We start from the raw sequence: 17,614 nt of genomic DNA, 5'->3' as shown, positions 1-17,614 counted from the left end.
GCATAACAAAAAAATATAAGCTAATAGATCACTTTCCAATTACTGATTTTATTACACACTTTTACAACAAATTACTTGTAAACCGTTGTATGGTTTTATTCTTGGCAAAATTGACATTCGCTAACGAGTAGCATGATATGTTGAAAGTGAAAAATGGGCGTTTTAACAAATTTTTAGTGAAAAATAAGTTCTGTTAGTATTTACCTGGAATACAAGTTAAATGTTATAAAGAGATTTGAAAATCTCGAAAAACTCAGACGCATAGACAAATTGCTGTTTCCACTCCGTGGTTTAGAAAAATGTATGTTCTTCCCAAAGGACACAATTAAAAAATGGATCTCAGATTACAAGGCTTCAAGCATTTATTTGGAATCATCGTACCAATTGGAAATATGTGATGCCAAGGAAGCTACTTTTCAGTTAGGCTCTTGTTTTAGGCATTGAGCAAAAGACTTTTAATTTTTAGCCGAGAAAATTTGATATATGCATAAGAACGCAGGTCAAACTAACGTATAGCATACAGCGGCAATATGGACCCCTTTTTGTTTGGTAAATATTCTTCAATATTTTATCTTATTTTCAATCATTCAATGTAATAAATCAACAATAGTTTGTTATCGGTCCAACTTTCCTTAACAATAACAGTATGAACGAAGGTGCTAGGTAAAGGTCACATCTCTTAAGATAATGTATCGTTTAGAGCAAACCATATCAACAACAAATGTGAATAAGTGAAAAGATACGCGTATCATCTGAGTTTATATGCGTGTATTATTTAATCAAAAGACGAATAATTAACACCTGTATTTTAATAATATACGCGTATATATTTCTACAAAACATGCGTGCATAGTTTGCATGCAGTAAAAATGTACGCGTTGATATTCTGATAAAGATTCAGACACTTACGGTGAATCTCCTGAGTAACTTTGTGGTTCAATTTAAACATGTTAAAATAATTCTACGATTCTTTACTGTAGCTGCTGAAATAAAAATTGCATCATGAAACACCAGTGATTTTGATGTCTAATTACAAACACCGTCAAACCTTTTGTACTGTTTGTTTTTGTTGGTGTTATTTTGCGTGTAGTTTTGTCTTTGCTGACAGGAAGCTTTTGAAAATCTGATATTATTCATGTGTTTTTTTTGCCTAATACGTTCTCCTATTTATTTTTATTGTAGTCCTGTAATATTATGTTGTCATTTTAATGTTATATTTAACATTGCCATTAAAGTGCGAGGTTTGGCATGCAACAAAACCAGGTTCAACCCACCATTTTTTTCTTTAAAAATGTCCTGTACCAAGTCAGGAAAATGGCCATTGTTATATTATAGTTCGTTTATGTGTGTGTAACATTTGTACGTTGTGTTTCCGTTGTGTCGTTTGTTTTCTCTTATATTTTAGTGTGAATTCACATTACTATAAGACGTGTCACGGTACTTTTCTATCACAAATTCGTGTATTTGGTTTTGATGTTATATTTGTTATTGTCATCGGATTTTGTCTAATGCTTAGTCCGTTTCTGTGTTTGTTACATTTTTGTTTTGTGTCGTTGTTCTCCTCTTATATTTAATGCGTTTCCCTCAGTTTTTGTTTGTTACCCCGATTTTGTTTTTTGTCCATAGATTTACGAGTTTTGAACCGCGGTATACTACTGTTGCCTTTATTTATTCAAACATTTAAAAAACATATATGATTTATTATGAAATTAAGAACTATTGTTTTTTAAGTTCTTTCCTGAATGTATCATTGTATAATTTTTAGTGGTTGTGCATCTTTATAATCTTCATACATTTAAACTGTACTATCTATGCACCCTTCTGTTTATTGATTTAACATAAAAGTTCACTCGTTCATAGTGTGGAAAAGATCATTAGGACAAATAAAGATAGCATCTTTATCATCTTCATACCTTTAAACTTTACTGTTTATGCTCACATGATGCTTGTTGATCTTGCCTTTAAGTAAGGCAAATAAAGATAGCAAAATTATTTAAGATATTTAACTGCTTTCTATAACATGTATCTTCCGAATATAATATGATTCACTGCAATACTACATGAGGGTAACATCTCAATTATTTACCCTGTCTTAGTTTATTGTAGTACATTTTGTGGAATAAACTCATCATAGATATTAGGACTAAATTTTGTATATCCGTCAGACGCGCGTTTCGTCTACAAAAGACTCATCAGTGACGCTAAAATCCAAAAAAGTTAAAAGGCCAAATAAAGTACGAAGTTGAAGAGCATTGAGGACCAACATTTCTAAAAGTTTTGCCAAATCCAGCTAAGGTAATCTATGCCTGAGGTAGAAAAGCCTTAGTATTTCAAAAATTCTAAATTTTGTAAACAGTTTATTTATAAATATAACCATATCAATGATAATTCATGTCAGCACAAAAAAAACGACATAATAAAAAAAAACAATGTCGAAATCAAGAAAATATTTTAAAATTTTGAAATATATAATTAAGCGATGTTCTTCCTTGCCTAATTGGTGTTCTTTTTTGGGAAAGAATAATGCTGCATTAACACGGTCGTATTTCAAATCAACATCACAAACCTTAACTAAAGAATAGACATGTGACTTTGAAAAGAAGACCAAAAATATCAGCGCTCTTCGTTTGATTTTTGCAGCTTTTTTATGCTGTGGAAATTTTGATTTGGCGTCGCAGACATACCTAATATCTTTTATTGCTTAGATTTTGTTTGTAAGGAGTCGTGCTATAAATTTGCATCATTGACCGTATAGAAATATTGATAGTTATATCAATACTGTTGTTGTCCATTAACTGTGTTAATCTACTGATAGTAACTGAAATATCACATATTTGTTAAAAGTATCACATGTTTAAAGAATCTGTCCTTAATATTGAACCTAGTCATTTATCATGTTTATAGTCTTATGTCATACCAGTAAAATACTGTTTTCGGTAATTTGAGAATTCAGGTTAATATAAGATAGTTGATCACTTTGTGGCAAGTAATTGGAAAAGAAATATTTAGAATTTGACATACTTAGAACACGTCTATAAACATTTTAAAAAATGTGTCCTTTTCAATGTTTTTAAACCTTGTAACTTTTATTAAAGTTCTGTTTTCAAAAATTGATCGTTTGATTAAAAAAAGTATACATTTTTTTAATGTATTCATGAACTTTTTTGACTGAGTATTAGGCAAGAAATCAAATAAACATAAAAAGCAAACTTGAATATAGAACTGTTACGTGACTGCCGACAGTTAGCACTTATAGACAGGTGTACTACTGATTCAACCTCGAAGCCAGCTATATACACAGAGTAAAGTGTGAAACGGAAAGCTATGAATGAGTTAGACTTTTTTTTAAATTAACCTTTGTTCTGATACTCCACACAACAACTTGTGACAAGGACCACTTCGAATCATTGTACTTACTATTTTCAAATGTCTTAAATTCTCATTATAAGAAAAACAGGGCGTATTAGACTTTTATAGAAAATCAAATGTCTTGAGATCTGCCTATAAAGAAATGAAAAAATACTCTTACTGGTTTTATTGTTAACAGATAAACAGCCTCCGTAAATGGCTTATTACATAACAATATAATTCTGCAAGTCATGTTATAAAAATGTATTAAAACTATACAATTATAAAGTGGGTATCTCAAAATATTGAGTAAATAGTTAATTTGAATAGCGATAACATGGATTTTATTTTAGCGACAGACACTTTTACAGGATTATACAGGATTACACATTCCCATTCAGTAATTATGCAGATATGCAAACCTTAATGACTCGTCAACAAGTTGTTCACATATAGTGAATTGTAAATGTGTTTGCCTTCTGTTTTGCGTTCAAATGAACACAAAAAACTTTGCACGTAATGCATTAGTTAAAGAACGGAAGCGTATCCGAATGCCAATTACTATAATATTTTTCACCTCATTTTTGATAAACCATGGAGTGAAACTATCGATTTGAACATGATTACTTCAACTCTGTTATAACATTCAACATTCAACATGTACAATCAATGGAGTAAATGGATTTAACAGGACAAGTCAGATATACTTAATTCTCAAAAATAAAGTATCTTACAATTAGCCATGTGTGTAAATGAGGACAAGAACAACAATGATATGCCATTTCTAAAATCTTCGACATAACAAATAATAATTCTTTATTCAAATCTGGAAATAAACAGTCCCTTAGATAACTTCCTGTATGTCTCAATTGTCGCAAAATCACAAGTCAACAGCTTTGAACTGCAGGAAGAAAAAGATCGGAAAGAAAAGATTGTGATATGTTGTCAAATCGTACAGTTTTTACTAACCGGTTACTCGAATAATCGTTCGACCGATTAACCGGTTAACCAGTAGTTTAAGTTGATGTTTGAATGCCTTATTTAGATAACTTAAAATGTACGTTATTATAATACGATGAATTGAAGTTTGTCTTTTGACATTATAAGGCTTGCCTTTGGAGATTTCTGGCGAAGTTTGACTTTAATAATCCTATACACCGTATCTACCATGGTGCTTGTAATAAATTCAAATTGAAAAAGGAAAAACCTTCTTGATCTCGTCGAATTAAAAGTGTCTGAAACCGACGATTCTTTCATTTTCTCTTGATGTCTCAAAACAATAATGTGAAGTGTTTCAATTTGAAAGGATGAAGCATGTTACTCGTACCGTCAAGTATACATGTGTTACATTCACGTTTATTTTCATATCATATTCTTAGTTCCCATTTCGTTTAAAAGAGGGACGAAAGATACCAAAGGGACAGTCAAACTCATAAATCTAAAACAAACTGACAACGCCATGGCTAAAAATGAAAAAGACAAACAGAAAAACAGCAAAACAGAAAAACAATAGTACACATGACACAACATAGAAAACTAAAGAATAAACAACACGAACCCCACCAAAAACTAGGGGTGATCTCAGGTGCTCCGGAAGGGTAAGCAGATCCTGCTCCACATGCGGCACCCGTCGTGTTGCTTATGTGATAACAAATCCTGTAAATAGTCTAATTCGGTAGGTCACATTCAGGAAAGGAAGGGGGATTGTAGTTACGACGTAAGGAACATATCCGATATCATTTGTGATACGGTTATTCCATAACGGTCAACCAACTCGTGATGGCGTCCGTAAAATTTACGAAGGGATGATTTCAACCATTTGGAATACTTTAATACTTCACCATTTGGAATACTTTTAAGTATATGACAAAACCGTACACGAAGGAGGTTGCACATTCAGATTCACGTGTTAACTGCCGGTTCCAAATCCGAATAAAGGAGGAGGGAAGTAATTTTTCTTCTAATTGGCGCAAGCGTATGGTTTTTTTTGGCGCAAATGATACTATGTTATTTGAAAACCGGTGGCGCAAACGTAGGATTGGAGTAAAAATGTTGTTGCGCAAAAGGACGCATTTTGTCGTCTCCGGTCTGAAATCTAATTAATTTCATTTTTCTTGGATTAACAAAAGCAATCAATAAACTGAACAATTGATCTGCCAAATTAATTGCCACGACGATATTTTTTAAATAAAACGAACTTATTTAGAGATTTCAATATACATTTATATCAAAATTTTTAAAATTAAAAAAAAGTCCGGTTAACCAGAAATGTTTTTTGTATTCCATATTCGGTCCTTCCCGGTTAACCGGTTAACCATTGACAATACTAGTCTTTTTGAAAAGATTTATGCACAATACATTATTTCAATACGTCTATCCGACTACTTTCTCAATATTTGCAATTGACGTTTCACCGTTCATCAATCAATTATAAACTAAAAGAGGGGCGAAAGATACAAGATGGACAGTCAAACTCATAGATTGAAAATGAACTGACAACGCCATGGCTAAAATATAAAAAGACAAACAGACAAATAAATGTACAGAAGACACAAGATAGATAACTAAAGACTAAGCACCACGAACCCCACCAAAAACCGGGGGCAATCTCAGATGCTCTTGAAGGGTAATCAGATCCTGCTCCACATGTGGCACCCGTCGTGTTGCTTATGTTATTACAAATTCGGTAAATTGTCTAATTTGGTTGGTCACATTCGTGAAAAGGGAAGGAGTATTGTAGTTATATCCGATTTATCTGTGAAACAGTTATTCAATTACCAACTCGTGATGACGTCTGTACAATTTACAAAGAGATGACTTCAACTTGAAGTTTTCACCATTTGGAACCCTTGGTTTTATAGCTTCCTTGTGAGCAGCAATCCAACATCAAGGAAATCAATGATTTAATGCATATTCCTGAATTGATGTATGTATAAACTGGACCAATACTATAATAAACTTGGCATGGCATTTATGCCATTACTATATTTTATCTCAGTAGGAAAAGATTGATTGTAACAGTATCAATATATTTTATGTAACGTTAAATAGGAATGCATATCCCTTATAGTTTGTGACAAGAAGTATGTTTTTGTTTTTATCAAAATACATGGCGCGTGGATTTGAAATTCCGTCATTAGCTCCAATAAGTTCTTTGGCCTGCTTTCCATCTTTGGATATCACTACGACATTGTTTGATTCAGAACCAGCAACATAAATGTTAGAATAAGAATCTAAGGTGATGCCAAACGGTTGTCTTAGTATCGAATCGCAGTATTTCCATTGTACCTGCCCGCTTAATTCGTAACAAACAACAGAATGGTCACGCCAGTTTGTATGAAAAATGCGATTTTTATTTGAGGTAACGTAGGTATAAGCCACCATTCCAGGTGCATTTGGCAATATCCGGGCATTAGTCAAATTGTCGTGCGATCTGTCATATATTTTGATGCCATTCATATGCGTGCAACAAATAAAGGAATTGTTGTTGTAGCTTAAACCGTAACACCTGTCCCCAAGTTGAAAAACTTGACTGGTCTTTGTAGTATTCATATCAATCAAGTAAATCTGTTGAGGGTCGTTTCCACCACTTGATACAGCTACCGTATCAGAATCAATCACTGCAAGGTCATACCCAATGTCTTTTGCCTGTTGGTTGATAACCGATTTTGAAATAAATTTACCATTACGCGTATATTTTATCAGACTATTGCTGTGGTCGTGTAGAAACATAATGTTTCCAGCTTCTGATATGGCACATCCAGAAAGGCCATTGACATTTATGTTAATCTTACGAACAAGTGTGACATTTATATTTTCAATAGAGTTTGCTCCTAATGTAGATTTATAAAGCTGTGCTGATTTATCACCTCTCCAGGAAAAAGAAATATGTTTATCACAATTGTCTACCTTTATGTCACCAAATACCTTTACTTCGTTCCTTAACTCTTCCAGTTTATCATTGAACGTACATTCCATTGTGAAGTTGTTGAGCTTACCATTATCACACAATTCGTGGACGTTAATTTCATTGGTTGAAACATTTTCCTGGAATGTCTTTGTTCCCATGAAGATTTGTAAATTGGATGCAAACATTTTGACAGAATCAACATCTTCTATAATTTTGTCTACTTTCTTTTTTCCATACTCTAATTTTGCAATCACTTTATTTATTTTCAGACAGTATTCATTCTCCATTGCAGATGCCTTTTCTTGGAGTGCATCTTCTAAATTGTCTAAACGTGTATTGATTTCTTGACGTTTTTCTTTAATTAGCTTTGAAATCTTCTGCTTCTGTTCATGTAACTCGGTTAAATTTCGATTTCTGTCCTTTATAGCAGAACAAATATTAGTATCTAGATCTTTGAGGGCTTTTTCAATGTTATGTAAAGCTACGGAGTGATATCCGGTAGAAGGTGTTAGAAAATCCTCAATGAAAATAATTTCCTTGCATTCCTTATGACTTGATATCAAACAACGTTTGCAGCACAGAGAGTCATGACATTTACAATAACATTCAAGAAAGCAATCATGCTCCTCACAGTTATGCTTTATTTGCTTGATGAAAGATGGTAATTTATTATATTTTTCTAAAGAGATTGTCTGATGTGATTTTGTGGATTTCGATATCTTATGATGATGTCGACAGTCTCCACAAAGAGCCTCTTCACATTGCGGACAGTATTCTTCAGCCAACTTATTTTGGTCCCTTGTTAGACAAATGTTGCAGAACGATGCAATTTCATCGGTTGCCATATCTGAAAAGTGCGTGTCTTACTGAGGTCAAAGACGGTGCCTTTTAATATACAGTTCTCCCAATCTACCATCCACACCTTGACCCTATGAAAAAAATAGGAATAAAGAAAATTGTGTTTGCTAAAACATGTAAAAAGCTACAATATATGTTTCGTGGTAAAGTAACGCGAACTGAAAACCTCATTTCTATCTGAAATGCCCAACAAGTCCCACAATCCTTTAAACTTGTTTTTACGCGAAATTAATTGAGAAAAAAACCCACTAAAAGTCCAAACTATGAATTGAGGTTTTGAAAGATCAATAAGCCTAGCTAAGAGTAAATCATACTGAGAAGTGCATGCAATGTTTTCAACATTAACGCGATTTAAACATTTAAAAATGAAATAAAAGTAGCATCAAAGTTCAAAATTGAGCGAAATAGAATATTTTGGTTTAGCATGACAGGTCATTCATGCATAACAGGAACTTTTTATCCTGTAACTAGCCCGGTCTCGCTCTTTTTATGGAATTTTCCTTTCACCTTGATTTGCATTTTTTAAATGAATTGATACGATCTGAACATGATGAAGACCTGTAAACTGATGTTGACTCAAATTGGACAGCTGATTTTGATTGGGTAACATTGAGCAATAATTGAGAAATGAGAAGCTGAGACAATTGCAAACACTATTTGAAATTCTTTGATTTTTGTTGTTAAATGTAAATTCTATTGCAGGTTAAAAATTAAATGAATAAAGCTATCTATATCTATCGAAACGCATAGCCGTTTTCTATGACGTTGTCTTATTACGAATACTTTAATACTCATTACCTATGTTTTTACTTTGGGTGTACACAAACTCATGAATAAGAAAGGGAGAAATTTGAATTAATGGTCTGAGAGAATTTTACTAAGATGCCCCAAAAAAATGATAGTATTGAGTTTTGCCTTTTTATTTACAAGCATTGCATTCTGAATGATGATTATCTATATAGCTATCAGCAGTTGTTGTGTTTCAATTTTGTAAAAAAGAAAATCTGCAACTATTCGGGTGATATGTTTTTTTCATATTTGAATCCATAAACATGACATGACAACCAATGTCAAGTTTTTTTTATGACGCTGACATTTCAAAAACAATGCAGGTACTTTTGAAATAATCCAAAAGAAAGAAATAAAATGATAAGATTATCAAACGTCTTTTATTAAACTTATATTTGATTCTACACTTGCATTTGAACTAGAAGCACACTTTGATACAGACTCAGAGTGTAATAAAGACACCTTTTAAATATGTTTGTTAGTACATACTCTTTTTTCTCATTCAACAAGTACATTGGCAGTAATTTATATGCTGGCCCACTTTTTTTTTCTATTGTCAAACTGTATAGGAATAGTATATACTCAGGTGCCAAGGAAATGAAGGCAGCTCTTAAGATATAGGGTTGAAAAGATCAAACCCCTTTACAGGACACTTATGTAAACGGAAATGCACACGTATATCCTAAATTGATACGCATATATAATCTTATTACCAAATAAATTGTTTCCGCGTTTATTTCTATAAAAACAGACCATGTGTAGTTTGACTTGCAGTAACATGTTCGCTTTGTTATCCGACCAAGGACATCATACACTTACATGTTGATATCTTTTAGTTCCATTCAAAATCTTTCTTATAATTAATTGATGTGAATTTTGTCGTTTGTTTTTGTGGTTTATAAGTTTTCTTTGTTTCTCGTTTTTTATATATAGGCCGCCATACTTTGTATACTGTTTGGTCTACGGGTGTGGTTTTGCGTGTACTTTTGTTATTGCTGGGTTGAAGATTTCAAAAAGGAGTAGGTTCAGTAAGACCCCTTTGTGGCCCCAAAATATAGCAGTTTTACAAAATTGTGAAAATGCAATCTTTAAGCTATATTTTGGAAAGTATAATGCTTCTGCTACATAACTATGGCCTGTTTTTGACAATGCAATGCACACATATCGCGTACTAGCATCATTAAGTCATGCTAAATTACTGAAATCTTCAAAATTTTAGCATTTAGGTTAATTTTTTAGACGGTTTCCGTCTAAAATGAAAGTGGCCGCATTCGTGTTCATTCATAATATTGAAATGGAAGTTGTATTTGATGATAATACAAAACCTATATAAAGGTTGAGGATGAACACGGATGCGGCCACTTTCATTTTTGACAAAAACCATCTGAAAAGTGACGTTTTTTGGCATATTTTATAGATTTTTCGTATTTAAGCTTGAATCAGAGCGTTTTTATGACTAAATCAGTTAAAATCTTTTACATAAACTAATCGAATCAATTAAAGTAGACACTTAAGTGTTTAAAAAGTGTTCATAAACTTTCGTTAGATGAACCTGAAATTTGAGGCCAAAATCGGTCCTTACCGGACCTACTCCTTTGATTTAAGGGCGATCAATTGAAAAACAGACATAATGAAATTCAGAATTTAGAATTTTACTTGTTCTTACCTGATTGTAACATCATATCAATTATAGTTGCTGTGTATCTTCATACATTTAAACTTTTCTATCTATACTTATTGATTTTACCTGTGAGAATACACGTACACAAGTGTGTTAAATATCAGTTCAAGTGGGACACATATAGATATCAGAAATATCTTGATAAACTTCTCTCTATTGATTACGTTTTTTAACAACGTTCATTTAAGTACCTTTTTGTGTGACCTATAAATGAAGGATAGTTTGATTTCTTTTCTTTAATCGACGTTTATCCTGGGCTGAAAGTTTACCCAAGTTGATAATTTGTCGTGAAAATAAGACATGTTGTATGAAGACGGTCTCTCATGTACTTCAAATCCGTCTCACGAATTTAAGGAATATACTACAAAGACTGTAATATGTGTATTTCATTTTGTAACTCGACTTTGTTTTCTCTCAAGCGATTTATGACTTTTGAACAGGGATAAACTACTGTTGCCTTTGTTTATGTATAATCAATTGCCCCAATCTCTGTTGAGTAAACAAATACAAATATAAACTACACATGTAAACAGTTTGTCTGCTTAATAAATCAGTACAGTAATTTCCCCAGTACACAACGTTTAGTCCATTGTTTTACTTAAACCTAATATGACACATGCAAAATATACTTTTTTTAGATAGACAAGTATTTGGTATTAAACATTAATTTAAAAGTGAATAGAATGTAACAAGATGTTCGAGTGGTATAATAAGTCGATCTACTGTATTATTTGTCTGTAAACACTTATGTTTATCGACTCTAATCTTAATTGTCAATTTTCTGACCGTAGATCGTTGGTTCTCTCTAGACCATTCGGCTCCTCCATCAATAAAAACTACAAAAAAGGACACTAGTGCTCGCAGTGGCGTTATACGCAAGTCAACCAATCAAGATACTATATGTTTTATTCTTAAAATATTATTACTGGTCATGATAGTATTGCTATTAATATATTATCGTTTATCGTATCAACGAGATTGATTTTCTTCCTAAGACGGTACACCAAAAATTAGAAAGCAATCAAGTTGAGATGACCAATGATAATATGTTTATCGCTATTTTACTTATGACGACTTTGTTAATTTCATTGACATCGGGAAACTGCGCCCTTAATTTCTAGCGACAATTTTTCATAACACTGTGACGAGAAAGGAAGTAATCAGTCAGTAAGATCAAAGTAAAATTTCTTAAAATTGCTCTGATTGTAGTTTTTAACTGATGATTTTTAAAATGCACGATTTCTTTTTATTGTTACCTCTTGTCATAACGCAAAAAGCAAGTAATCAGTCAATTAAAATGATACCGTACTTGATACTCAGTTTTATACCATATAAGATTAAAACCATCTGTTATTTAACTCGAACGAAGATGATCCTCATTTGAAATATAGCTTTATAAATACGATGTGATATGATTGTCAACCCACACCAATTGTCGAAAAGAATAAGCAACCAGTATAATCAGATATTGAAACATTCACCCCCATTTCCCATCTATAAGTATTACTAATTGTCAATGACGATATGCAAAAATTGTGTTCAATTATCTATTGCTTTTTTTAATGCGAAAGTTGTTGCCACTGGACGCAAAGAAAACAACGATCTTTAGTCAATTTTACGTTGTTAATCTACATCATCTAACTAGAAAGTTTTCCATCTGACATGATTATTTAGTTCAGAAATGGTTTTGAATACTGACATCATAATCATTAGCTGTCACCGATATCTTTATTTTCATTTACTTAACTGACATAATTTAATTTTTCAACAGTTGATTTTTTCTCTTTACTTCTCCATCAATAATTTCTAGTAATTCTCCCTTTTTTGGTACAAACAAACAAACATATAAAACTATTCGTTTTTACAAATTTTAAGAAACGTTTTTTTTTTTTCAGAATTCTACGTCCTCCATTAAAGTATTTCTGTTACTATAGCTACATATTTCATTGATGTATACCTTGTGTTATTTAACACGTGTGCATGATTAATGACAGTATGTAGCCCTGTGTTTGATTATCGGTAAATTTTGATTTTTAGTTGTTGCCTCATTGACATATAACATATCACCCTTTGTTAGTCTCATCACAAAACCATCCCAATTAAAAAGACAAACTACGTATTGAGGACAAATTACAATCATTCTATCAATTTATTTCAATTAAACTTTTGCATAAAAATTTTGAAGAAAAGGGTCTGATTATTTTATATTTCCAATAGCTTAGTACTTCTTACTTTTAGAATTTATCTTTAAAGAATTTATAAACACTTCAACGGAAATTTCGGAATGATGTAGTTTTAAAGCCAGGACGGAAACAAATTGATTTATGAAACTTTTAAAATTAAAGTTATAAATTTCAACCTACTGCCTGGGAAGGCATTGAGTTCAAGACAACAATCTGTTAAAACATGTGATTATAATTACGGTTGAGCATTGACGAAACAGTGATCGATAGATAGAAATAGATTTCTCGTGTTTTTTAGGAATTGATATGTGTGTAAGATGGCTCGCTAGTCGTCATTGAGGTCTGAAAATAGGATTGATTCTAGATAAAATTTACTCCAAGGCTTTTATTAAATTCTGAATTTAGTAACACATATGTGATTCTATTTGAAAAAAAGTTCATTGTTTTTTTTTGCCTTAAATAACATCATACACCGAGGCGCCATTGTCATAGTTTGCTACTAGAAGCAAGTGTTTGGTTTTATGAAAGAACAAAGCATGAGGATTTGTAAGTTTGTCACTAGCTCCAATTAGCTCTTTCGCCTGTTTTCCATCTGGAGATATCACGACTACATTGTTCGAGTCAGAACCTGCAACATAAATATTCGAATTAGTATCTAATGTGATGCCGTATGGTTTTCTAAGCAATGAAGAATCGATATATTTCCATTGTACCTGCCCACTGAAATCGTAACATACAACAGAATCATCACACCAATTGCTATGAAAAATGCAATTTGCATTTGAGGCCACGTAGGTACCACCTGCCGATTTGGGAGAATTTGGAAGTATCCGCACGTTAGAGTTCGACCTGTCATATATTTTTATGCCGTTATGATACGTGCAACAAATAAATGAATCGTTGCTGTAGCTTCAACCGCAACACCAGTCGCCCAGTTGCAAAACTTGACTCATGTTTGTACTATTCATATCAATCAAATATATCTGTTGAGGGGGATTTCCACCACTTGATACAGCTACAGTATTAGAATCAATCACTGCAAGGTCATACCCAATGCTGCTTGCTTCTGGCTTGATACGTGATTCTGAAATAAATTTACCATTAGGCGCATATTTCATCATACTATTGCGGTGTAATTGTAGAAATAGTATGTTTCCAGCTTCTGATATGGCACATCCAGTAATACTTCTGCTATTAATGTTAATCCTACGTCCTAACCTGACGTTTATGGTTTCAATAGATTTTGCTTCTGACTTAAAAAATTGTGCTGACTTGTCACCTTTCCATGAAAAAGAAACACGTTTTTCACTATTATCAATTTCTACATCACCAAATGTTTTTATGTGTTTTATAAACCCCTCTAGCTTTTCATTGAAAGTACATTTCATTGTCACGTTGTTTAAGCTCCCGTTGTCATATACTTGTTGGACGTTGACTTCATTGGTTAAAATCCTTTCTTGGAATGCCTTTGTTCCCATGAAGATTTGCAGATTAGAAGCAAACATTTTCACAGATTCAACATCTTTTTGATTTTCGTTTAACTTTTCTTTTTCTTCCTCCAATTTCGTAATTATCTCTTCTATTTCCCGACAGTTTGTCTTCTCTAGTGCAGATACTTTTTCTAGTAATTCTCCTTCTAAATGGTCCAAAACTGTATTTATTTCTTGACGCTTTTCTTTAATTTTTTCTACAATAACCCTCTTCTGTTCACGTAGTTCTTTCATGTTTCGATTTCGGTCCTTTATAGCGAAACTAATGTTATCACCCAGATCTATTAGAACTTTTTCAACGTTAGATAAAGCTGCTGATTGGTGTCCTTGTGATGGCGTAAGAAAATCTTCAATGAAAATAGTCTCCTTGCATTCCTTATGTCCTGATATCAAGCACAGTTTGCAGCAAAGAGAGTCATGAGATTTGCAATAAAATTCAAGGGAGCAGTCATGCTCCTCACAGGTATGCTTTATTTGCTTGATGAACGATGGTAATTTGTTATATTTGCCTATAGAGATGGTCTGGTGTGATTTTGACGATTTAGATATCTTATGATGATTTCGACAATCTCCACAAAGAATCTCTTCACATTGTGGACAGAATTCTTCCGCCAACTTATTTAGGTCCCTGATTAGGCAAATATCACAGAATGTTGCTATTTCCGTAGTGGCCATATCTGAATTTGTTCTGTAGTATTTAAGGTCAAAGATGGTGCCTCATAACATTAATCTCTTCCAATCTACCATCAACACTTTGATCCTATGAAAAAAATATATAAAATTATGTTTACTAAAAAGCACAATAAGCACCTAACAAGTCCGACAATTACTTAAGCTTACGTTGGAACAAAATGAATTAACAAAACCCAATAAAAATCCCACCTAAAAAATGTAGGTATTGAAAAATCATATGACCTAAGAATAAATTAAACTTAGAAGTGCATGCAATGTTTTGTCTTTTACGATGTTTAAAAATTAAAAAGAAATAAAAGTAGCATCAGTGTTGGAAATTGAACAAATAAAATCTGTTAGTTTCGAACGACAAGTCATGCATACATAACAAACAACTGTTTAGCGTATTGACAAGCCCGGTCTTGCTCCTTTTCATGGAAATTTTCACCTTGATTTGCATTTTTTAAATGAATTGTAATGACTTGAATACCTATTTTAAAACTGCTGTTGACTCAAATCGGACAGCTGATTTTGATTGGGGAATAATGAGTAATAATTGAGAAGTGAGAAGTTCAGATAATTGTACACACTGTGTGAAATTCTTTGATTTTTTGTAGTTTTAAACAAATATAAAAAAAAGAAGATGTGGTATGATTGCCGATGAGACACGTTTGAAATAACTTTATATAAAAGATAATACATGATAAACTAGTCAGACGTCTTTTTTTTAGTAAACTTACATTTGATTCCTACACTTACATTTGAACTAGAATGAGACTTTGATACAGACTCTGAGTGTAATAAAAAAAAACTTTAAATAAGTTTGTTAGTACATGTTCTTTATAATTTTAAGTTATTTTCACTTATTCAACAAGTACATTAAAAGTAGTTTATTTGCTGGCCTACTTTTCTAATTTTAAAACTGTACAGGAATAGTATATACTCAGGTGCCAGATTAATGTAGGCATCTCTTAAGATATAGGGTTAAAAGAGCAAACCCCATTACACGAACAATTATAGAAGCGGAAAGGCACACGCATATCCTAAATTGATACGCATATATGATCTAATTACCAGATAATTTTTTTCCGCGTTTATTTCTATAAGAACAAACAATGTGTAGTTTGACTTGCAGTATCATGTACGCTTTCTTATCCGACCAAGGACATCATACTCTTACGTGTTGATATCTTTTAGTTCCATTCAAAATCATTCTTATAATTAATTGATGTGAATTTTGTCGTTTGTTTGTGTTGTTTATAAGTTTTCTTTGTTTCTCCTTTTTATATAGGCCGCCATACTTTGTGTACTGTTTGGTCTACGGGTGTGGTTTTGCGTGTACTTTTGTTGTTGCTGGATTGAAGATTTCAAAAAATTTATTTTAAGGGCGATCAATTGAAAAACAGATATGACGCCTTATGCAATTCAGAATTTAGAATTTTACTTGTTCCTACCTGATTGTTACATCATACCAATTGTAGTTGTTGTGTATCTTCATACATTTAAACTTTTGTATCTATACTGATTGATTTTACCTGTAAGAATACACGTACACAAGTGTGTTATATATCAGTTCAAGTGGGACACATATCGATATCAGAAATATCTGGATAACCTTCTCTCTATTGATTACGTAATTTAACAACATTCATTTAAGAACCTTTTTGTGTGACCGATAAATGAAGGATAGATTTTGATTTTTTTTTAATCGACGTTAATCCTGGGCTGAAAGTTTACCCAAGTCGAGTGTTTGTCGTGAAAATAAGACATGTTGTATGAAGACGGTCTCTCATGTACATAAGGAATATACTACAAAGACTGTAATATGTGTATTTCATTTTGTAACTTGACTTTGTTTTCTCTCAATCGATTCATGACTTTTGAACAGGGATAAACTACTGTTGCCTTTGTTTATGTAGAATCAATTGCCCCAATCTCTTTTGAGTAAACAAATACAAATATAAACTACACAATATTGAAATGCAAACCTTTTGTCTCCTTAATAAATCAGTACAGCAATTCCCCAGTACACAACGTTTGGTTCCTTACCTTACTTAAACTTAATTTGACACAAATACAAACTATACTTTTTTAGATAGATAAGTCTTTGGTTTTCAACATTAATTAAATACATAGAAGGTAACAAGATGTTCGAGTGGTATAATAAGTCGAACTACTGTATTATTTGTCTGCAAACACTTATGTTTTTCGACTCTAATTTTAATTGTCAATTTTCTGGCCATAGGTCGGTGGTTCTCTCTAGACCATTCGGCTCCTCCATCAATAAAAACTACGAAAAGGACACTAGTGCTGACAGTGGCGTTATACGCAAGTCAACCATTCAAGATACTATATGTTTTATTCTTAAAATATTATAACTGGTCATGATAGTATTATTATTTATAGATTATCGTTTACCATCTCAACGAGATTGATTTTGTTGCCTTGAGATGACCAATGATAATCTGTTTATCGCTATTTTACTTATGACGACTTTGTTAATTTCATTGACATCGGGAAACTGCGCTCTTAATTTCTAGCGACAATTTTGCATAACACTGTGACGAGAAAGGAAGTTATCAGTCAGTAAGATCAAAGGACAATTTCTTAAAATTGCTCTTATTGTAGTTTTTAACTGATGATTTTTAAAATGCATGATTTTTTTTATTGTTCCCTCTTGTCA

At 32.4% G+C, this 17,614-nt stretch overlaps 1 protein-coding gene across 2 annotated transcripts; it reads right to left on the bottom strand.

The window, feature by feature from the left end:
* Positions 1–6,234: 6,234 nt before the first annotated feature.
* Positions 6,235–16,459, bottom strand: LOC139503719 (tripartite motif-containing protein 55-like). 2 transcript variants are annotated; one of them, XM_071293565.1, is made up of 2 exons: positions 16,386–16,459; positions 6,235–8,187 (listed from the first exon to the last, which is right to left on the bottom strand). In XM_071293565.1, exon 2 carries the CDS (start codon positions 8,101–8,103, stop codon positions 6,382–6,384), a length of 1,722 nt encoding a protein of 573 aa, XP_071149666.1. In that variant the 5' UTR covers positions 8,104–8,187; positions 16,386–16,459; the 3' UTR covers positions 6,235–6,381. The 2 variants fall into 2 exon arrangements, with proteins under 2 accessions (XP_071149666.1, XP_071149668.1); XM_071293567.1 differs by lacking the exon at positions 6,235–8,187 and adding an exon at positions 13,140–15,019 and having other exon boundaries at positions 16,386–16,443.
* Positions 16,460–17,614: the final 1,155 nt, after the last annotated feature.

This window comes from Mytilus edulis, chromosome 14 (genome assembly GCF_963676685.1).
Source record: "Mytilus edulis chromosome 14, xbMytEdul2.2, whole genome shotgun sequence".
NCBI lineage: Eukaryota > Metazoa > Mollusca > Bivalvia > Mytilida > Mytilidae > Mytilus > Mytilus edulis.
The sequence above is the reverse complement of the archived record's forward strand: the minus strand, read 5'-3'. Positions and strand labels throughout refer to the sequence as shown.